Source organism: Triturus cristatus, chromosome 4_2 (assembly GCF_964204655.1).
Source record: "Triturus cristatus chromosome 4_2, aTriCri1.1, whole genome shotgun sequence".
In the NCBI taxonomy this organism is placed as follows: domain Eukaryota; kingdom Metazoa; phylum Chordata; class Amphibia; order Caudata; family Salamandridae; genus Triturus; species Triturus cristatus.
Genome location: NC_140586.1, coordinates 222,039,708 through 222,064,170, shown reverse-complemented (window position 1 = coordinate 222,064,170; position 24,463 = coordinate 222,039,708). Strand labels below are relative to the sequence as shown.

The following is a 24,463-nucleotide window of genomic DNA, read 5'->3' as shown; positions in this document are numbered from 1 at the left end:
CCAACTGTAACTCCAACAATGTCATTTACATGATTAGGTGCCCATGTGGTTTAATGTATATTGGCATGACAACCCGCAAAGTAAAGATCAGAATTATGGAGCACAGATCTATCATCAGGTGCCAGAAAACGATGACACGCTTCACCATGCACTATGCAGAGAAGAAACATTCAGCCAATGACCTTTTGGACGGTGCAAGACAAACCGTACATCTCAACCACTGCCCGTAATCCAGACAGGACCTTATTTCTAAGGCAACAAAAGTGGATATACAGGGTACGTAGCCATGAAATTGGCTTGAACGACAACATCCCCTGGAATACCCTTAACAGATTTTAATTAACTTCCCTTGGTCAATGCCATTATGACAACTGTGTGGGTATCGTTACACCCATACGTTGACAGGATCCTCTTGTTCACTTATATTCACTGATACTGCCTTGAATTGAGCTATGTTGTGAGTTTGCAGCATCTATCTCATACCAACTGAGAATATACACTGGACCATCTATAACATAACCCCCCCCTCCTTTTTTTTAAAACCACTCACGAGGAATGGGAATAAACCATAGACCATGGACCATACATATTCGCCCCAGAGACATGTACAAACATAATGAGGAGTGCAGGGATGACAAATGAGAATGTGCATTTTAGGGTCACTCCAGTCGCATTCAACGTTCATTAGACGCTACAATAGTAGACGGAGAATCTATTAAAGAGGATGTTGTAGTGACCTCTACTGGGGAAACCACTTTTTGAACACACCCCTAGAATTTTATCATTCTCATACGAAGTAAGAATGACCAATACTCAGGGTATGAATAATAAATAAAAATTAATATGTGTCCGCTCCGATTTCGAGTGGCTTGATATTTATATCTCTAACCTACTGTGAAATATTGGTATTGTATCTAGCCACGTTCGCACATGCACCACTTCAAGATGTTGGCGCGGTGAGCATTCCAACTTTCCCCTGGGCGTATCCTGGTCACATGGATCACGTACATGATCAAGTAATGGGAAACGCTGGCTGTATAAAGCCAGTAGTGAGGGAATCCCTCAGTACCTACGTGACGCTAGGAGGGACACAGTTTCCAAGCCGGACTCACCTTGATGAAGTAAGCAGGGGGGGCGGGAGGTTTGGCTCCATGAACAATTGATGTAACGTGTGCCCGTTCTCTAATCTCCACGATTGAAGGCCAGTTAGTCACGATATCCAGTGTGGCATGACGAGGCACAACTTAGAGTATAGGTGCACAGGAGATTACTCCGACAGAGGTGGTTGACAGAGAATGGTGTGCAATCAGCAGTGCAAACTGATCGAACCTCGATTTAACCAACAGTGTATTACCATTTTATTTCTTCCATCTACTTATATAGTGTGTGTCTACAGGGAGCCGTCCTCAACCCCGCCAGTTCGAACACGATTTCCAGTGGAACTTGGTAAGAGATACCGAGAGCACGCTCAAGAGAGTGACCCGAGTAATGATTATCCACTTTTATTTTAAGGATATTGAGTGATGGTTTTACGCTCATTTAGGACGATTTGTCCTACCAAACGGTGTGTTCGTAATTAACAATTTGTAACCACTGAGTCGCACTTAACAAGTTTAGAGGGACAAGACCACTTGTTCACGAGTATTTTTTCATCTTTTGACTACCATGCACTATTATGATGACTGTGTGTTATGTGTTTATGTGTAAATATATTCTCTTGATTACAGGTTATTTCACGTAGTGTGGTTACAAGATCTGCATGACCTGCGTACTGACACAGGCTGTGACTCTGATCTACTCCTTAAGATAGGAGATGGGGGGAGTAATATAGGGATCTATTTAGTCCTGATGAAAGCCAGGGAAGACGCAGCATCCGGCTGAAACAAGTCAACAGTCTTGCAGAGTGAAGGGTCCATAATAGACCAACATACCACCATACACCGGTTGATTTAAACCTTTTTAACCCTAAGCAGGGAGTCCACAAATAAAGGGGCATTTGGAAATCCCCAAGTTAGTTTTAACAGTGTTCTTCTGCACTTTTTCTTGGATCCAGTTATTCTTTATGTTTGTATTGTCTCCCCCACCCTATTGCTCCACCTCTGTCGTTGGCTTGTGCGGAGGTGTGTTTAGCAGCCCTATGATGAAGCATGCCACAAATTTTTATGGGTGAGGGCAGTTTTTCTAACATATGTGTTTTGTCACTTAACCTCTTCAAAAAAGCAACATTTTACTGCTCCTACTTCTCTGTGTGTGTTAAGTCTATGATATAGGAGGTTGAAGTAGGTCTGTCCTCCTTCCCCTTACTACTGTGTGTGGAGTTCAGTCAAAGAGTCAGGTCTTGAGGTCCTTCCTGAATTGGGGCCGTGACCGTGATAGCCTTAGGGAGAGAGGCAGGGTGTTTCAGGTCTTTGCTACGAGGTAGGAGAAGGATCTTCCCCAGACGTGGTCGTGCAGATACGCACGATGGTGGTTAGGGCCAGTTGAGCGGAGGTCTCTGGTGTGTACGTAGAATGAGAGGCGGTGGTTGAGGTATGCAGGTCCGGTGTTGGGTAGGGCTTTGTAGGCGTGTGTGAGGAGCTTGAATGTGATCCTTTTGTTGACTGGGAGCCAGTGGAGGTCTCTTAGGTGGGTGATGATGTTGAGGAGGAGTCTGGCGGAGGCGTTCTGGATGCTTTGCAGTTTGAGGAGTTTCTGGGTGATTCCGGCATAGAGTGAGTTGCCGTAGTCTAGTCTGCTGCTGACGAGTGCATGGGTGACCATCTTTCTAGACTCTGTGGGGATACACTTGAAGATCTTTCGAAGCAGGCATATCATGTGGAAGCAAGATGATGAGACGGCGTTGATCTGGCAGTTCATGGTGAGCGAAGAGTCGAAGATGATATCGAGATTTCTTGCGTGGTCTGTGAGTGTGGGCAGAGGTCCAAGATTTGAAGGCCACCAGGAGTCGTCCCAAGCGGAGAGGGTGGGGCTCAAGATGAGGACATCGGTCTTCCCTGAGTTTATCTTGAGGCAGCTGTCCTTCATCCAAGTGGCAACAGCCTTCATCCCATTGTGGAAGTTTCTCATGACGACTGTGGGTTCACTGGTGAGGGAGAGGATCAGCTGGGTTTCATTGGCGTAGAAGATGTTGAGTCAGTGCTTCCCGACCATGGCTGCGAGCGGGGACATGTAGATGTTGAAGAGTGGCGTTCAAGGAGGAGCCCCGAGGCACTCCACAGCTGATTTCCGTGGGTTCTGAGAGGAACAGTGGTAGCCTGACTCTCTGTGTTCGGCCAGTGAGTAAGGAACGGATCCATTCCAGGGCATTTTCACAGATGCCATGCATGGTGGAGTCTTGTGCATAGGGTGCGGTGGGAGACAGTGTCGAAGGCGGCCGAGAGGTCCAGGAGGATGAGGGCTGCAGTTTCAACTCGGTCGAGAAGGGTGCGGATGTCAACTGCGGTGGCGATTCGGGCGGTCTCAGTACTGTGATTGCTTCGGAAGCTGGATTGCAAGTGTTCCAGGGTGTGGCTCCACTTGATAAACTCAGTAAATTAGGCATTGTTTGCTTTCTCAATGACCTTGGCTGGAAAGGGGAGCAGAGAGATGGGTCTGAAGTTCTTGAGGTCCTTCGGGTCAGAAGAGGGTTTCTTCAGCAAGAGGTTGATTTCTGCGTGTTTTTATTCTTCCGGAGATGTCGCAGAGTTGATGGGGCAGTTGATGGTGCAACAGAGTTCAGGGGCGATGGAGTTGCTGGCTCTGTTGAAGACGTGGTGCAGGCACGGGTCTGAGGGTGGGCCTGAGTGGATGCTCTTCGTGAACTTTAGGGTGTCGTCTGTGGTCAGGGGCGTCTAACTGATCAGGGTCTGCTGGGTCTGGTATCGTTGGGTGCGATGATTGCGAGTGGGGTGAGAGGGTTTTGGGTATTGAGATTGTCGCGGCTGTCATAGATCTCCTTAATGTTGTGATGGAACAAGGTGCCAAGGTTGTTACAGAGGTCTTGGGAGGGTGGGATGTCTGCTGTCCCTGTGCTGGGTTTGGCATAATCTTTGACCATGCTGAAAAGTTCCTTGCTGCTGTGAGAGTTGATCCTTTCTTTTAGGGCCTCTTTCTTTGTTGTTCTGATGAGATGATAAAGTGCGGTGACAGCGGCATTGAAGGCTGAGTGGTCTTCCATGGTCTTGCTTCTCCTCCATCTTTTTTCGAGCCATCTACAGGAGCGTCTGGACTCACGCAGGGCATGGGAGAACCAACTGGCTTTTTTGGAGTGTGGTTTCCCTTGCACTGTCTTGACTGGTGCCAGTGCATCAGTGCAGTTGGAGATCCATTGGTGGAGGTTGTGTGCTGAAGTATTAGCGTTTGCTTAATTTGGAGTCGGGTGTTGCTGAGGGAGGTGGTGAGCTGATCTTCAGTTACCTCGTTCCAGCTTCTGCGAGGGTAGCAGTGGGCGTGGTGGTGTACAGTGGGTTTGGTGAAGGAAAAGTGGACGCTGAGGTGGTCGGTCCAAGGCAACTCGGAGGTGTGGCTGATGGAGACGTTATCGCTGCTAGAGAAGACAGGGTCGAGCATGTCCATTGTCGGAGTTCAACAGCGGCAAAGTTTTTCAGCAGGGACAATTTGTTCTCGTTGTTGGGGTTGTCGAGATGAAAGTTGAGGTCGCTGAGGAGGAGGTCATCATGGTGAAGAACCAAGCTTACTCCAAATCTGTGGCATAGTACAAAACTCCTCCAATATCTGTAAGGTATAAAAATAACTTACAAACCATTAGTGGCATAGTAGGGAACTTGACCACCGTACTCGACAGAGGACATAGAACAAGAGATAGAACACCCTATCCCCAGAAAGGTAGAAAACGTGCCCACTACTGTGGCTAAAAACAAAGCTCTCACCGGACTTAGTTAGAAACAGAGCTCACAAACTACCCCTAGCACAGTACAGAACTCTCATATTATCTCTCGCCCAGTAGACAATACAGCCGCAATCCCTGGTGAAGAATAAATCCTAAGATCCTTGGCACAGTACACAGCTTAACCCAAAAACAGACACAGTATTAAGCTCCCCCATTATCTCTGCCTAACAGGCGTCATCAAGAACCATCCCTGTGAAGAACGGAAATCACACCATATCTGTGGAAAAGTACCAAGCTCATCCAATATTGTTGCTGATAGAGCTCACACAATATATGCATCACAGTGCACAAATCACCCACTCTCACTAGTAAAGATCAGCGCTCAACTATTATCTATGGCAAAGGTCAGAACACACACTTCCCATGACAGACAACACATCTCACCTCCCCCCACCTGGAGAAAAGTAGAGCTATTATGCCATTCCAAGGAAATACAGACCTCATCCCTTTCCCCTTTTAGTTAAGAACAGAGCTCAACTCACATGTCAGACCTGGCAACGAACAGAGCTCACACACCATCTCATGCAATGTACAGTCCTCAATGCACCTTGGTCAGGAACACCAGGTTTGGAATGGTAGAGTCCAAACGCTTGTTCTTTTTTACCTAGAGCTCACTAACATTCTCTGGTGAAGAACAGAGATCACATCTAACCCATGGCATAGTACAGAACTCACCCATAGACACTATATGCATGGAGAAAAACGGATATCACACGCCCCCCTACCCTAGTCAAGGACAGAGCTCACACACTGTACAGTACCGAGCCTGCATCCTATCCCTGTCCCAATACAAAGCTCAAACAAAATCCTAGCAAGGTACATAGCTCACCCACTATTCTGCCCAAAAACAGAGCTCTCTCACCCACTTCTTTAAACATAGTCCATACGGTATCCCTGGCACAAAACAGAACACACACGCTGCCCCTGGTATGGTTCGGAACGCCCCACTCCTGAAGAATAGATCACCCCTAAGATAACTGGCAGAGTACACAGCTTACAACCAATCCCTACCACAGTATGAAACACCCCCACTATCCCAGTTTTAAAAGAGTTCTCCGTTACCAAGCTATAAAGTACCAGTAACCTTTGTTTTTAGTGAATTTCTAAGGCTTTTCTAATGCCATTTCTTAACTATAATGTCCCTTTATCCTTTGTTTCTTCAGTGAATTTCTAGGTTTCCCTTTTAACATAAAGTAATATTAAATTACCTTTCTTAATCCAATAACCGCAATGGGTGCAAGGACACCAACCCAATGCTACGCACGGCCAACCCCTTGCGTGCAACCAATCGCACAGTGTGCACGGGTGTGGGGTGTTTAGCCACAAGGCCAGGTCCTGTGGTCAACCCACCAGCCCCCTACCCGGGCCACTTTTGGCCCTGAGGACACCATCTCTGGGGCATTTTTTATCAGGGTGGGCATGGGCCCCCCTCCCTGGCCACTGTTTGTCCCGTGGCCCCCATCACCCAGGGCTACATAATTCGGTGAGGGGGGGGGGGGGGGGGGGTGGTTGAGACTCTCCTCCCCAGGCCGATTTCAGACCAGGGGACCCCATCCCCTACACATTTTGTGAGGGAGGGAGGCAAGTGCCCCCCTTCCTGGGCTGATTTTGGCCCCAAGGACACCATCCCCCGGCTCATCACTATATTTATGGGGAAGGTGGCACGTGGCCCCCACTCCCAAAGCTGATTTCGGCCCTGTGGAACCCACCCCTGGAGACCGGCCATACTGCAAAAAGGTGGAGAGGGACACTCAGCTGCCCTAGACAGGCCGATTTCAGCCCCTGGGGGACCCCATCCCCCGATCCGGCCGTATTGCAATGGGGAGGAGGGCATGCAGCCCCCTCCCTGGGCCAATATCGACCCAGGGACCCCGATCCCCCAGGGTCTGGCAAATGCCCAATGGGGGAGGAGGGCCGGGTGGCCCTCCTCCCTCGGCCGATTTTAGCCCCAGAGGCCCCATCACCACACGGTCTTCCTCCTCATCAACAGGTGCCCCATCACCACACAGTCTTCCTCCTCATCACCCGGTGCCCACCCAACAAAGTGTGGATGCTCTGCTGCCCACCCAGGGCACCCGCCACACTATAGTTGGGGATGTGGGGGGAGCTGGCATTGCTCCCTGTCCGCAGGGGGCTACTTATGCTGCTCTCAACAGGCAGGTGCATTTTTCATCCGCCCGCCCGCTGAGAGCAGACTCAGTGTTTGCTCCCGCTCGGCGGAATTTTGAAATTGCTCCCCTCAAGCAAAAGCAAACACAGGTTTCCCTGACTGCGTCAGTGATGACATCATTCAAGCTTCGCTTTTGCACATATTGCTCTATAAATTAGTATGATATACACCCAGAAAAGGATCAGTGCCTGCAGGGTCAATGGCGACAGAAGCACAAGGAGGTAACGTTGAAGCAAACGCTGCAATGAACTGCCTGAAATAAAAGCACGCAATAGAGGGATACGAGTAATAAGACAAGTTGAAAGTTTGGAACACTGCAGAACAATTGTCTAGGAGGCATTTTCCTTCTCTTCAAGTGACACGGATTATGAAGACCCTTCCTCCTCCACCCTTCTTCCCTTAAGAGACTATTTAGCGGCCCGGGATAAAATTATGATCCACGTTCCTTGGACACTCTCTGATTTACTGGGCAGAAGAAACAATTTTAAGATAGCCAGAAACACTCTAGTCAGTTCTCAGAGGAGCTACAGAGTGTGAATGATGTATACAGACCCAACTGGGCAGATGGGAATCAGTTACGATTGGTGGTAACAAGCGAAGCAAGAGAAAGATTAGTGGAGAAGTAGTCATGGCAGTAGAGTGGAGTGCAGTAAAGGATGATTTGTTGAACATGATTGATGATGTGTGCCTAGTGAAAATCCTAACGGACTAGGATCTTGAATTGTAAGCAAAATAAAAGTGAAGCACCAGATGATTATTTAGAAATACTTAAAAACCTGTTTGAGTGATTCTGGAGTATGGCACATTGGCTCTGGAAGCTGTAGGTGCTGCATTCGTGCAGGGATTGCTATAGAATTTTAGGAGTCAGTTGATTACTATCTGTACAGGATAACAGAATAAGAAGTTGGCCGAATTGGTAACGTTCTCTAAAAATTGTGTTGCATTACAAGAAAGAAAGAATGCAGAATCAAAACTGAGGTCACTGAAATTGTAGAACATGCAGAGAACAGTCAAGGGTTTGGGGAGAGGAGCCCCGCAATAGGAGGAACAAAGGGTACAGAGTCAATGGAGGTGGGAGAGCCAATAGAAGGGGAGGGATAGAGGCCTAAAGAGCAGGAGTTTCAGGCTTTGACTGTGAACAGTTGGGGCACTGAAAGTAGAACTGTCCCAGCATTGTACCTAATGCATCATCTCTACCCAATGAGTCTGGGGTTCAACATCTTTTTCAAAACTCTTAGCCTGACTTTAAGGGCAGCCCGAGAGGTTCCTTCAGTGCCATGAATACTTTAATCACTGTTTTTTAATTTGCATGTAAAGCAAAAAACAACAGGTGACATTTGGTACAAACACGGCAAAAATTACATTAGCTGTAAGTTCTCAATACATTTCTGATGTTTCCCCATCCTCCGTCACATCCCCAGCAACCCTATAAACAGCAAAAATGTCCATCCTCTCCCGGTCCCAAGCATTTCAGGTTGCACTTGCAACAGGGGTACACAGGTTCATGAGATAGGCATTCTATTTCCCCCATACCTTGTTCGGACAACCCCTACATTCATAGACTGCCTTCTCCGCTTGCATACACCAGTCCATGTCCCTTCGCTCGCTTAATTTCGGTGCTGCATCAGCCCCCCAAAGCCTGTCAATGTTATGTTTGTCCACCTTTAGTCCCAACGTAGACCAGAGGAAGTCCATACGGGCGAGATCTGTTTCGCCCCAAACATTCAGGAAACATCATTTCACTGAGGGCTCCATCCCACCTCCACAAACACTATTAAGATAGTCAACCACGGGGGAGGAGCCAAGATGGCGACCGGAGCAGACGCTTGGGCGCCCGGCTCCGTCGGCCCTTGGCCTCGGACTATCATCCTGACTCCTATCCTCGCCGATTTTCGAGGTGCAACGTGTGCGACGACGCGCTGACCGCGCCGCCGCTTTCCCGGAGTCTTAGCCCGCCCGGACGCCGGAGTTCTTGGTGCTTTTGTTCTCCGCACTGGACCCCTGCTCTATTGTGGCCTTGGCCGGCCCCCTGGAAGCTCCGCAGTTACCGGACCCGCTAGCGTAAACCTGAGCCCCGAGGTCCCGGTCCCACCTCACACCACGGACTGTCGCCGGATGAGCCGGGGGAGGGACGCCCGGACACCTCCTGCACCCCGCACCTGATGGGCTGGAGCTATAGGGTAAGCCCCGGTGCGGCGGGTCTCCTGCCCCGTTCTGTGGACCGCGCTGTGGGAGGCTGCAGACCCCCTTCTTCTATTGCCTAGTCGGCTGCAAAGAGAACCCGAGGTAAGGGCAGCGACTGTTGGCTTTTCCCTGTTGCGGCGCAGACCTGAGGGGAATTGCCTCCTTGCTACGACCCCCCCCCCTGGCCACTGTACCGTTCTGCGGTAAAACATGGCGTTGATTGCCTGCTCGCGGCTGGGGGATGCTACTCCGGTCTCGCCCGCTGCCCGCTTCGCCCTCCCTCTACCAGACACCAGCTCCACAGTGCCGTCCCGGATTGCTACCGATGTGGGGGCGCAGCCTCCGCTGACATGCGGCTCCGTTCTGGCTGCCCTGCGGGACTTTCGTCTACAAATGTGTCTTGGCTTGCAAGCGCTGAGTGAGCGGTTTGACTCCATACTGTCGGCTGCGGGTCGTGAGCACCCCGTTTGTCATCAACAAGGCGTGGGTCTGCCAGTGCTTTTGTCCTCTTGCGGGGACGCAATGGCTGTTTATGATCGTGCTACACTGGTGCCTGCATCTGGCTTTACCGGCACCCAGGATCAATCGCTCTCCAGCTCAATTGCGGATACTTTGTCTCCCCGTTCATTGCTGCCTGCTTCGTTGTTGCCTGCCTCACCGTGCCCGCAAGAGTATCCAGCAGAGCGACACCTGACGTCCTCGAGGAACCGTTCATGGTGGCCTACTGCTTCTTTTCTGTGGAACTCCTGTACTTTACATGCCAGGTCTGGACTTTATGTGGTGCACAAGGGGACCTCAATAGATGGTCGGCGGCCATTTTGTGACTCTACTTCACCATCTTCTCCCAAGCGGCCATATTGTCTTTGTCTGCACGGGGTGCGAGGCCTTCATGTAGGGGCTGGTGTAATCTTAAGCCCGCGATCGGGCCAGGGCTGAACTGATTTATATCGCCATGGTTTCACGGATGGGCTGGACTGGAACTGGAACTGTTTGCATATGTTGTGCGCACTCGTCGCGGTTTGTCCGCCTTCATTTAAATTGTTGTGACACGTTATCCTCACACGACCGCTTTTGGCGTAGTGGGTTCTCAGTGTGTGGAGGCCATAGCTGGCCGATGGTTTCGGGCGCTCTGGGGTAACGTAGGCTCCTCCCCACTTACCTCTCTGTTCTCTTATTTTTCTTTACTCTATTCCTACTTTCTCTCTTGTCTATATTTCGGGTTCATTGGGCGACAGGCACTATGCTGGGGGGGGAGCAGGCCGTAGCCTCCGCATTGGTGTAGGGTGGGGGGGTAATTCACTGTTTCTACTTAGTTCTATGGGCCTTTTTCTTTTATGTTTCTGCGCTATACTTGTTTCGATTCGGGGTCCGGGTGTGGGGTGGATTGAGTGGGGGCGGCTCTGGAGGGGTGCATATTTACTCATGTGACTATCCTGTTATATAACTGCATCGCCTCACTGCCTGAGATTTTCCTTCCATGACCGTTTTAATGATGCTGCTGCTCTCCCGTGTGGTGAAGCTATCTTGCGGACTCGAATCTCCTTGGTTCTTATTCTTTACTGATTTTTTCCCTGATAAAATTATTTTGAAAACCTTAAAATTAACCTTCACTTCTCCTTCCCCTGGTGTCAAGGATCGCTCCAGTGTATACCTCATGACTCGTTGCTAATCTTGACCGTGGATGCGCAGGGGATGTAATGTTTGTACCAGTGTTTAACCGTACCGGGGCCGGCCTGACGGTTGTAGGCCCGTATTTGTTCTTTTCATATGCACAAATAAAGGTTTAAAAAAAAAAAAAAAAAAAAAAAAAAGATAGTCAACCACCGCAATCCAAAACCCCTAGAGCGCTGGGCAGCTCCATATCACATGATAAAAGGTACCTTTTTGTCCACACTTCTTGGGGCAGCGTGGCTACCTTAGTCACTTTTGATCAAAATGGCCAATCGTAGATTGTGTCATTAATGTTAAGTATACTACTTGTCTCAGACACAGGAGCTCAGCTTTAAAAACATTTAGAATGCCCTCCTTTACCTCCATCAGGCATGCCAAAGACACAGTCTGCATTTCTAATCAAAAAGTTCCTCACTGTATTTCGGATCCAGTCTCTATTGTTCTGGGACTCATCATCGACAAACATTAATTTTTGCTCAGCCTAACTTCCCACAGTAATCTGCATGATAGGGATATAATCTGCAAGCTAATTTGTACTGTATTTAATATTTTGCACTCTAGAAAGTGTTTTTTTAAATATACTTTGTGAACAAGTAAACGCAATGCTAACACCACTATAGAAGAGCACAACTCATCCAAGCAATGAAAATGAAACTGCCATGTCATCTGATTTAAATAAGTAACTTTCACGGGTACTGTCCACGTTGTAGTCAACTGGATCCAACGATGAGGGGTTCATATCGTCGATAAAATCATTCAAAGTGTAGGTCAACCCTCAGAAGAAGCTAGCCAGAATACCTGAGGCGGAGAGATGGATCAGTCCTGTAATAGCAGATTTGCTTATGCAAGGGGTTTCAGTACCTATGGTTAGTAGATGTAATACCCAAATTCTTCCTTTGCACAAGGCGGGAAAGCCAACATCTAAAGAACTTTAGGGCCATTAATAAGATGGTTCTCCCAAGCTTCCCTGTGGTCCCTAATCCTGCCACCATGCCTTCTTGGATCCCTGACAAAACCCAATGGTTTACTGTGGAGGACCTTTGTTCCGCTTTCTTCTCCAGCCCCATACAGGAGGAGCGTCCGAGACTCTATTCGTTCACAAGCTGAAAATATTGGCTTTCGTGGACCAGACTTATTCAAGAACTTACAGAGCCTCTTTCAATCTTTTCCCAGTCCCTGAAGAAGCAGCTAGATACCTTGGTTTCCTCGGGGGTTCTAGTTTAATGCAATATGTCAATTGTCTGCTTTTGGCATCTGTTACCCTGAATCACTGCAAGGGGGATTCAGTCTATTTTCTCAATGATTTGTCGAATAAATGACAAGGAGAAATAACAGTCCTGCTTTCCAAGAGTGCAATACCTTAGTAATGAATCTATCCCTGTATGCACCACCTGTCATATGAACGAGTTGAAGCCATTCATACGTTACCCTGCCGGGTAACTGTCTCCCAAGTATGTACATTTCTGGGCATGGCTTGGTATTGCAGATAGTGGGCCCTGGGCAAGGCCGAAATAGCAAGTCCTTTACAAGATAATATCAGAAAAGACACGTCTGAATGCTTATAGTTGATTAGTGATGCCTAAAATGCATTTGTGAAAATCAAGCAAGCACTAGCTTCAGCACTTGGTTTGTGCCAAGCCTTTACTTTGTACTGTCAGGAACATAATGGTTTTGCACTGGTAGAGTTAGTACAGTCATGAGTATCAAAGCTAGCTTCTTTCTCCACAGATCTGGATCTGGGCTTCTGCTATGTTTAAGGGCTGTGATAGCAGCTACAAACCTTGTTGAAGCCTCTGAAAATACTCTCCATTAACTGTTGCTGTGCCTCCTTCTGTGGTTATACATCTCCTCACAAAAAAAAAACCAGCACCTTTCTACAGCCCCATTATCCCCGTATGAAATGTTATTGTCCGTTCCTCACATTACCCTGTCCAAGTTTCCAGCCATGAACCCTGCCTCTTTAATGCCCACCAGTGAGGGGGGAATGCCATGTCCTTGTCAGAGCCCATGTAACAAAACCCTGTGTGACTTAACTGATGGGCCTGTTTTTGACTGCAAGATAACATATTTTGTTCAAGGATCTTCTCTCAGAAACAAGGAAGGTGCACTGGTCGTTGTTTACATTGTACGTGCCATACATCAGACTGTAGAACCGTGTCACTTGCCAAATGTGGGATCTGCTCAGATTGCAGAACTTATAGACCTCGCCAGAGCTCATAAGAATATGAGAATTCAAAGTATTCATTTGGGGTGATACAAGACTGACATCCTATAGATGCAAGAGGGTTTCTTAATATCAGCCAAGACTCCTATTAAAATGGACAGCATGTTCAAAACCTTTTTGAACACCTCATGGTGGTAAAGTACAGCACATACCAGCATCCCATGATAGTGTCTTAACAGGCAACATCCTAGCCGATCGAGTCACTAAAAATCCTGCATTGACTAAAACTGCTCATGTTGCTGTGTCTCTTACAAGGACTAAATTATTTCTTATACTAACGCTAAAGTATTTGTCTCAATTGCAGGAGCACGTTTCAGAGTGAAAAACAGTCCTGTACCAAGCAGAAATGTGAAAAAAGAGATCATGTGGGGTGAGGGGGCGTGTGGTCACACCGAAATTTCTATTCCCTAAACTGCCAGGTTGTATCGTGGAAAAGCCCAGGTCGGGATGACAGGATATGTACCAGAGCAACCCATTGGTATGTGCCCTTCTTTCTTCCACAGAACAAAATTATTGCTAGTCCTGAGCCATTTGGCTGGCACACAATGCCGGAACGGGTATTAATACCACCAAAGCTTTGGGTTCCTTTGTGCACCTTCATGGACTTTATCCAGATGTCAAAGTTTGCTAACTATTCATAAATTCTGTTTTTTGTGTGTATGTTTTCAAGGAGGGTGTAAGCGTAACCCTACGTCTGTGTAGAAACCTTATCAGAATCTAAGCATTTAGAGATTTTATTGCTCTGTTTGGAGTACCATACCAGATTGCAAGTGCCCAAGGAACACACTTTGTGTAAGCAGTAGTACAGGCAGTTTGCTTGGTCCTGGGAGTAAGTAGCATTTCAGCATACTTATCACCCAGCGGTCAGCGGTGAAGGGGGAAAGGAGCAATACCCCCAAGAATAAGATAGCTAAGATATGCTCTGAGACTTAGCTAAAATGGCCTGATGCCCTGCCATTAACACCTCCATCCCTCAGAGTAATTTCTTGCCAGAAGACTAAATTGAGCCCTAATGAAATGGTCACTGGCCGGCCCATGACGCTGTCTTTGGATCGCTCATTATGAGCTGCAAAGTTGCATTTACAGTGGAACGAAGATGCAGTTTTGCAGTACTGCGGAAAGAATATACAATGTCCCTACAGTTTTTGTTCTCAGTTTCAAGGAACCACACCAGTGTGTCTGACTGAAGCCTCCCACTCCCTCCAGTCCGCCACTCCTTCCAGCCCAGTGACAGGGTGTACAAATGTGTACACCAGGGAAAGACCGCTCTGCAGCCTAGCTGATGTGGACCATACTGAGTCCTGCTGATTACCAAAACAGCTGTTGGGGTCTGGGGACATAGATCCCCTCATCTTACAGCAAATAAGCTGTTCCTCCTAAAGAAGATTGTCGTCCTGCTTCCTCCTCTGGGCCTCTGTCTGATCCCATATGTGGAATTTCTGCTGCTGCTATGCTGCAACCTGTCAGTAGGATAAGTACGCTGTCGACATCTTCTCTGCCAGCTCCACAGCCAATGCACAAAGCTGTCCCTTCAGCCTCTCAACTTTAGCACCTCCATACGAGGTAGGCCACCTTCTCTTGGATACTGGATCCCTCTGTGGGTCTGGCCTGTTATCTTGGCTGCTGTCTTAATTGTCTGGTTGGTTGTGGACAACATCCTTGCTGGCAATGGGAAACTATTTCTAAGCTTAACTGTACTGAACCTGTAATCAGACAGAGCCACCACTCCACCTATGGGAACAACTCCTAAGTGCTGTTGCAGGAAAAGTACAGACAAATGAATAATCTTTCTTTCTGCTGGATTTGCATGCACTTGCAAGTGGGAGCATGGGATAGGATTCCTTTCAGTGATGTGCGCATCCATTATAGTGACACTTGCTTTTATCCATTTTAACATGAGCATTGAATGCCATAGTGTTCTGGCATATCTCCTAGCTCTTATCAGGGCATTGAAAAGTCTAATAATCCTTTCAAACAGAACATGCTAGATGTTACTCATCTTGCATTGACTGGACTAGGATTTGCCTGTGAGCACTGTAAAGCAACTATCTCCAGTGTTTTTGATTAAACAGGAAATGTGACATTGCTGTATGGAACATTACCTTTGACCTGCCCCTTATGAATTGACTCTTCCTCATTGACTATTGATTCACAAGTGCCATCAGAAGGGGAGGCTATGAATACTTCATTTATGGATCCTGTGTCAATTCTCGGCTGCCCTTAAGACTGGACTGGTATTAGTTATCTTTGATATATCATTCCTGCTATGAGATACTTTGCTGATCACTCTTTGTAGAGGAGAAGAGGCAGGGAGCCTATCTCTACTACTTCTAGATTATTTTCTGCTCTAATCCCAACATATGGTATAACAGTTGTTTAGATGAATTGAGAAGAAATGCGGAGATCATGGAACAAATTGATAATTCCACTGCACTAGCGTTAGGGTTAGTGGTAGACCAAGTAGACACCCACAGGAAGGCATTAGATTACTTATTAGCAGCAATGGGGGTTTGCCATTGTGGGATCTGAATGCTGCCCTTATCTGCCCAACACCTAACTCAGCGTACATGAACAAACAGATGATATAATAGATAGCACCAGGAAACTGCGCAAATTACAGAATGGACTTGAGTTTAATCTCTGTGGCATCTGGAAGTGGGTGGGCAGCATTTTTGGACATTGGATAATGCAAATATTTGAAATAATCACTGCAATTGTTTTAATTTGGGTTGTTCTACATGTTTGAATACAATTAAGAATGTGCATCATTCTACACACTTGTGGAAATACAGGTACTGCCAATACCTTTCTACATGCTACCTTTGAGGATGAGGAGGACAGTCACATTGACTATGTGAAAGCCAAAGTATTGAGACATTTCATGACTGAATTTGTGTAAAGAAGTAATCTCAGATTTCTATAGTTTCAATATTTATCTGTAACTGGCCAGCAGAGCGTGCACCGATATGTTTTATAATCAAATACGGATATAATTTGCTTATTAATCTGAAGTGCCTTTTAAATTCAATATGCTGGCTAAGTATCATGACTTTGGTAGGCCTAGAAGCCGTTTTATTTGAGGTAGCATATTTGCACAAATCCTTCATCTTGTAGTAAGGCGTAGCTCCCTTTTCAACATAACTGGCCGCTATGGTTGGTTGAAAGCACAGTTGTCTTGTGATTATTTGCAGTGGTGCTCGCTATTTTTGCATTAAATGCGTGCTAGAATTAGCACTTTCTGGCGTGTTTACTTTTCCAGTGAAACTATTTCTAGTTTAGCTAGGATAATTGCATTTAAATTTGGATTTTGTTCTAATGTTAATAGGATTGTTATGCTTAAGAATTTCATCATTGGTACAAAAAGTTTCTTCAGTCATCTAACCTATCCAAAAAGGGAGGATATTATAACACCTACACTTCATATGACCTAATATCCCTTGTTCTTGTAAACATTGAGTACATTTTCCTGATGCTTTAATGATGCTTTAATTTCAATTTTAAATAATCTTATGGGATACTGATTTCAAAAACTCATTCCAAGAATGTGTCTGTCACACCCCTTTTCAAAGGACAATGGAGCAAGCAGGGGATCGAGACCCACCCTTGGGGTTGTGGCCTTTTACTCCCGACGTCTCATGGCCCGTCCTACTATGGGTCCTGAGCAACTGGGCCAAGTACCCCTTTAGCACTTGACTCTCAGTGGTAGTGCAGGTCGAGAGTTACAAGACTCTTTGAGGGAAGGTAAGTGCAAGTGCCAGACTCAAAATACAAACAGGGCCCCCAATAATCTGATTGTCCTATTCAATACTTACTTTTGGTAGGAAAATAAGTATTTATTGCACACTCAAAGTATAATACAGCACACTAAACGACATACACTGCAGTTTCTCAGAGCGAGAGCTCTCGCGCATTCCTAGCCAGTGTCTACCAGGTCCTCCCTCTCCATTCTCCACACTATCAAGCGTGATCCTGGTGGTTTACTCAAAGTGACCCACGGGAGCCGCATGCACAATCACTGTGCAACAAAGTCCCACTTGGCAATGAAAGTTCAGCTCGCTATAGTGCTAACACAGAGAGTTTGTGCAAGTCTCTAATGGCCTGCTGGCCCTGCTCCAGTCTTATTCAGCCGCAGCCTTAGGAAGTGCTCCTGTGATTAGCAATATGCACTGCATCTTTCCGGGGTCAGCGTGGGCGGTGCGCTGAGGTGGTCACAGTCTGTGATGGCTTCCTGGAGCTTCTAGGCTTTCTCCTCGTTCTCACAGGTCTTGGCAAGCATGGAGATAGCTGGTGCTCCAGTCACAGGGCAAGTATTCTTGGCTTCCTGGGTGATGGCCCCTCATCCATCTAGGAGAAAAGCAGATGCAGCAGCTCAAAGTCGTGGTGATCTTGCCTGTGCCGATGAAACGCTTGTGGGAACCACACTCCCACTTTTATAGTCAATTTCCAGACACAGATTTGATTTAATGTCTTGTCCTCTGGAATTACTGTTATGGGTGTTAATCTCCAATGTGCCCTATCTTCCGTCCTGTCCTGTGTCAAAAGAGCAGCCTGCCACAGCAGGAACGTTTGCAGTTTCGAATGACCCACAACACGGGTTGAGGGAGTAACGAGGGAGGACACTTGGCTGTCAGCCTTCACTGATATAAGTCTTGCAAAGGTTCAAAGGCTTAAAACGTGCCCCAGTATTATGATTACTTGCTCCTACAGTGCCCTTCTTATAAGAATCCACCATCTCTCCTGACAATGAGCCCATGCCCTATTGACCAGTAGCTCTTCCTGGGATCAAAGAGAGCTTTAAGGTGCACAGAGGATGCTTTACCCCCTTCCTCGAGTGTGTTTGTTCCACCCCAGCCGTCAGGAATGTTGGCAATCTGCATCTCCTGTCTAGTGTTGCAGTCCTCACCTCCCACTAGCCTGCGCTTCCAAATGGAACCAACAGGCCTCCATTTTATGTACCACACATGAAACGCAGCACGAACACATCATGCAATGCACGGAGCTCCATACAGTCATCACACAGGGCTCATGTGACTTAAGAACGCAGCTGTGGATCTTTACATTAGTGGGCCAATAGGTATCACTCAGTGACAAAGGAAAAAGGCCTGTTTACACTATTGACTCTTACGAAACTCAAAACGGATATGCTGCTACCATGGCAGCCATGTCACTTAACAACTGGCAAGGGCAGTAGACTTCTACCACTATGAGGTTTGCCCTTGGTGTGCCCCTTCCACTCTAACAAGACTACATTACCATGAGAAAGGCCTTGGTCATGGTGCACATGAATGATCCATGTTCGCCGATGACCATATGAGCACCACGGATCATAGATTTCTATGCAGCTGGGGCAGTCCAGGCAGGGGTGCATTCAGTCACCATGCAGGTGACTTTTCTGTCCCAACGGTGCCCACTAACCCTAACTTCCTGTTAAGCCTGCTTATTCTCTACACATACAATACTACTATCATTCCAATCTCACACAGGTAAGAAGAAACAATTATTAATTTCCTCTTTTTTGTCCCTTCCTCTTCCACTCTCCCGTTCAATCTCTTATACTGAAAAGTATTTTTACAACACTTGTTCATTTTATCACAAGCATGTTAATAACGATGAAAGTTTTCTCAAAAAAGTGACCAATGCTGGTTAATATCTCCAATCAACTTTTTCACAATCACAAAACCTTTTATTATGAGAGTACATCTGTGTATAAGGAGTGCTAAACATTTTGGATTCTGGCAATAGTACGGGTGCAGTTTATAGTCCATCCATTCTCTCTACCAATGCACTATACAACTCACCCAAAGACAGAATTTTCAAATGTGGTTTTCCACCTCTAAATGAGGGGAGTGTATCCTGTCTCAACTAACTCTCACCCGCTTACCTGAGAGGGCTCTCTTTGTAGAGGGACTGACTGCCCCCCAGCAAGGAGCTGCTGGCACTGCTAGTACTCGCACGGTCATCCTCATCCCCCTGGTAGTACCGGGATGTCTGCAAGCGTGAGCTCCTACGCGACATGGTGCAGGTGAAAGGAGGTGGTGTCAGGGGTTATTTGCCGATATGCAGCACCACTGGACTACCTGAGAGTACAAGAAAAATGGTGTAAAACAAGTACAGCCTTGCATTCATATTTAAAGTATTGCATTGCGTTGAGTGTTGTATAGAGTGTTAACAGATACATTCATCTCAAATTATAGCAGAATCAACTATTATAAGAGGTAGGATATTAAGGTTGTCTCAAATTATTCTAAAGGACACAGTGGTAACCTCAATTAATGCCTCATCTTGAACATTCTCCACCTTGTCAAGATTAGCAAAAGAGTGGCAGTGGGTAGACTACAGCACCGACTTATCCACTAAATTTTCCCCTTCCTATTCAAATACTCATAATGCCACACTAAAATGTTCTAATCCAATTCAGCATGGGGTTTCATTCAAGTAGAAACCACAGACCACTGATCTTTTAAACCTCAGACACCTTCAGGTACACTTTTGCAACAAAGGGTTATTGTCCAGTTCTTTTTTTTTTCCAAACTGAGGTGGAATGGTGTGCAAAATACAAATGGGCTGAGATGCAGTCTCCAGTAATTACCAGTGGTTGAGATTAATTCAAGCATTCCATCCATCACTTTTTGCATACTTTAGTATGTCGCCCTAATTGGGACGGTTATGCCCAGATGTTGGTCCTGTGCACACTGTCACTGTTACCAAGCTATACCCGGCTAATGAGCCGATAATAAAGGTAAAACCAGTCCTGTGTTGCTTATCCTCCGGTACAGGGAGGACTTAGATTGGCAATTCTGGCTGGACTGTTCACAATGGTGCAAGTTAAGACTGATTTACATATAGCTGGGTCCAAACGGAGGTGGCATGGTGTGCAAAATAACAATGGACTGAGATGTAGCTCGAGTAATTACCAGTGGCTGAGATTAATTCAAGCATTCCATCCATCACTTTTTGTATACTTTGTAAAAAAAAAAAAAAAAAAGTGCAGCAGTCCTGCAGAGAAGTTCTGATGCAGCCTTGTAAAAAGTACAAAAAGTGTGCTTGGAAGTGCTGGCCCATTATACGTACTAAAGCCAAGCTGGAAAGTACTGGTTCTGGTCCATTAAATGTACATCATCATAGGGAGAGTTTGAAATACGAAAAAAAAAAAGTAGCCCTGGTGAAAAGCGTCAGTACTGGTCCATGGGTAGTGCAGAGGCCCTGCTAGGAAGAGTTGATGCTATTAATTAGTACAGCAGCCTTGCTGAGGAGTATTAGCATTGTCTGGTTAAAAATAAAACAGACACTACTGCCATATTAAAAGTGACGTGGTCTGGCCGATTAGTGCTAGCACTGGCCCAGTTGTGCAAAAGCCCAGGATAAGTGTGCTCCTATTATAAGTATGAGAGCCCTGCTCAGAACTGGCAGTGCAGCACCATTTGAAGTGCAGGAGCGGCTCTTAGAAGAGATGGCATTAAAAGAACAACCTATACGAAAAGCAACACGTATACATTACATACTGTGATTTTTTCACTTTCCCATCATCATAAAAAACAAGATCTTATGTTCAACCTCTGCACTCTGAAGTAACCGAAAGACGACATGCAGCGGTATTTAAATGCCCAGAGAGTGAGGTCATCGGATTATACCCACGTGGGTGATACCACTTACCTCCCGGGGTCCTTCTGTGCGCAGCAGAGGTGTCCCAGAGCCGAAGTTGCTGCTGAACCTGGCCAATTTCTCCGACTATGCTGTTTAAGGCTTGTCACTACCTGACCTTCCAGGCTAGACGGAGCTCCTTCTCACTCCCGAGGTTCCTACGACAGCTTTACCTACTGGCTGTGATCACTAATCTAGCCTGAGGTATATGACACTACTTAAGTCTACAGCCTGAACAGCCATCCACGGGAATAGGTTCCTGCCCCTTCTTAATCTCCCAGTTAGATCCCGAGATGCCTGTCTGCGTTCCTCGTCACTTCCAGACTTTCGTGCCCTTTGTTCGTGCTTGCTGTCACGGCCCAAGATCCCTGGTCTGACTTCTCTGTCACTGACTGAACTCCCTGTTCCAGTTTGAGCTCCCTGCCCCTGCTTGATGTCCCTTCTCTAGCCAGAACTCCGTCACTATCGCAGGATACGATCACTGACACTTCCCCCAGCCTGACCAGACCTCTCTGTCTTAGAAACCTGCCTGTCTGTACACCTGTCAGTGCCTGACTCCTGTCACATAGAGCTGACTATCGTGCATAACATGGCTTGCTCTTTGCCCCCACCTGTCACTCAACAATAGCCTCAGGACGTCCATTGGGAGGTTTGAAAACAAATCCCCGCCCAAAGGAACAAAGGGTGCGAAAATAGAAAGAGATGACGGAATCTTCGCGGGGTACAGCAGCTAAATGAGCGTTCATCTTCGAATGGATTTCTGGAATGAATGTCGCAGTCCCTTCTAGGAAGAAAGAAACTAGTATGCGTTAATTAGAATGTACTGAACATATGAGCTACAGAAAATAACATTTTTAGTATAAGGAGTTTTCACATTTCCATACAAATAATGAAACATGAACTAATGGAAGTTTTAGAAGACTGTACTAAAAATTACGTGTTTACGACGCCTCTGTAGAATACGAAGAAGGGACCATTTGAGAGACGGTGACGTCGCAAGATCTCTTACTGATGTGTTATGTTTTTGGGGGACAAAATAAAAGTAGTCACTCGAATGCGCACCGCAGGGGGAGACGATGGCAACCGTGTGACTGAAAGAAATTGTCCGCCTCACCTTCGAATTAGACATTCGCGCCCTAAGAGAGGTTATCTCGGCGAGAGAATGAACATTATAAGTGTGGTTAACAATGTTTTGAGCAGCGCGCTAAAAACGTGATTAAAATGTTAGTGAAACAGATGTAGATTATTTAAATAAAAATAAAAAACGGTTAGAAATTATATCCAAACTAATTTAACAGATTGCAAGAATGCTTGACTTTTGATACCATGCACGATAGAAACTAGGTCAAAGAGATCACTCAAAGATGGCCACCCGCCTGAGTTTTTAGACTACGGGGGTGGTGCATCGGTTTTAGGTGATTTCCCGTTGCTTTTTACGATTCGCCCTGCAGCGGCCATCTTAGAATGTGGTGTTCGGCTCATTTTTTGTAAGTTATATAGGTACACAAAAGAATTATTAATGCCTTAGAAGTAAAACTAACCTCAAAGAAAAACGTTTAAACTATACGAGTGTTAGAAACGTAATATGTATTAAGTGGTGTATGGACCACTGCATCGCTTCCCGTAAAGTCACAGTGTTATAGTCGTACAGGGAGTATATGTTGGGAGGAGTAGGCTATTTTAAGCGGGCGACCATTTGCATGTACACAGCCGCACCCGAGCACTTCACAGGTCTTTAAAAGACCATTTGCATGTTAATGAGGCCTCGCTGTTGTTTCACCCCTTCTAAGAGCCCCTGCAGCTCCACTCGCCTATTCTGCCGATTCAGCCCCCCCCCCCCCCTCCACCGACATTTTTTCTTAGCCCCCCGAAATTTGGCTCTAGTTGTGCCTCTGGCTTGCAGCCTGCCCATTTCTTAGCATTGTTTGCATAGCTGCCAAGTTTTCAATATGAATATGTGTGACATTACAATGTTTGCATTAAGTCTATATTTTGCATTGGCCTAGCTTATGAGTGACATGTTGACCCAGGTCAAACAGGATGACTTTAGAAGCCATCCCAGAGACATTGGATGATCAGCCAACTACATTAGAGGTCATGTTCGCGTCATCAGAAATCATCAAGCTCTTAAAAGTCATCAGCAGAGTTTAGAAACTTGAGCCTGATGATTTCAGGATGACTTGAAAATGATTATCTGATGACTTCACAAGGTGTGACTGTTCCTGATGATTTGAGGATGCCTTGAAACTGAGTACCTGATTACTTCACAAGATACATTGCTACTGGTGGTTTTAGGATAGTTTGGCAATGGGTGTCGGATTACTTGAATAGCACAACAATTTTCAAATTAAAAAGACTTGTTCATAATAATTTGAGGATAATTTGTTGATTGCTTTTGGAACATGACCAACATTTTAGTTTATTTATTTATTTTTAGAAACCTTTAGGAAAGAGTGGTGAAATAAAAAAACAAAATATTAATGTCACAGAGTGTGCAGATAATGCAATACAATTTTCCTTTTATTGCCACGTAATTTGGTCACCATTGCCACAGTTAGGTTTTCCATTATTGCATAATTTCAATGGCTCTAAGAATAACTAATATATGTGGTGTGGCTATTATATTAAAAAATCAGTCGTAGAGTGGATCACTGGTCCTGGGAAACCAGGGTATTGCATGGTTAGTACTTTGTACTATTTAAGAAACCCTCGGGAGGAGGAGCCTAGCGCGCAACCAAGATGGCCGCGTAGGTGCGAGGCTCCCGAGGACCTCCGCGACCTCCTATCACTATCCTGAACATATCCTGTCCCAGATGAGGGGACTGTGTTGGTGAGCCCGAGCTGAGCTGGCGCCCGTTTTCCGCTTCCAAATCGGACCTCGGACACCGACTTTACCACCGATCGAGGTTTGCGGCCTTCTCATAGCCGATCCCCGGATTTGCGTTGTGGGGCGATCCAGTGACGAAGTGAATAACAGCGGCGGGCAGGGCTTGGTGGCTCGCGGAACCCGCACTTTCACTTTCGCTTTCGTACCCTCCTGGCTGTCTATGCGAGGTTGGGTCACGGGGCTTTGTGTGTTGGTGTGGCATCTCTGGGGGGCCCCGCCTGCCCGCCGGCTGTGATCCGCCCTGCAGATCTGGGGTGGCACCCCCCCGGAGCCCGTGGACCGGCTTGCCTGCCCTTCACGACGTGGCTGGTGCGATCGGGAGACTGGGACCATGGCCACGAAACAAGATGGCGATCGGGCAAAGGTAAAATCGACCCGGCGTGGCGCAGCCCAACAGTCCAACAGCATGGATCGCTATACCCTCCAGAAGGGATCTCCTGAGGTGCCCCGCAAGTCCCCTGAGGGCCCTACTGACGCCCCCGATCTGCCCACGGATCTGACTCTGCGGGATGTCATGGGCGCCATCGCCGAGATGAAGGCCTCTGTGGGCCAGCGCTTTGACACACTGGCGCAGAAGATCGACTCGGTCCTCGTAGATGTTGGCCTGATAAGGGCCGATCTCTCCAAGACCAACGACCGAGTTGATTCTTTGGCCCACACCGCATCGGGCCTTACGACAGATGTGGCGGCCCTGCAAACGGAGGTGCGCCGACTTGCTCGGGCGAGTGCGCTAATGGATCGTCGCCTGGAGGACTCCGAGAGTCGGGCCCGGCGTAACAACATCCGTATCATCGGGGT

General features: G+C 46.8%; 1 protein-coding gene across 1 annotated transcript in view; it reads right to left on the bottom strand.

Annotated features, from left to right (window-relative positions):
- Positions 1-21,398, bottom strand: part of SUN2 (Sad1 and UNC84 domain containing 2) — a 116,333-nt gene extending 94,935 nt beyond the window's left edge. Inside the window, exons 1-2 of the mRNA XM_085601282.1 lie at positions 20,791-21,398; positions 19,019-19,214 (exon numbers count right to left, since the gene is read on the bottom strand). Of these exons, the coding sequence (XP_085457408.1) occupies positions 19,019-19,152 (134 nt within the window). The 5' untranslated portion in view covers positions 19,153-19,214; positions 20,791-21,398. The remainder of the gene's footprint in view (positions 1-19,018; positions 19,215-20,790) is intronic.
- Between the last annotated feature and the right edge of the window lie 3,065 nt (positions 21,399-24,463).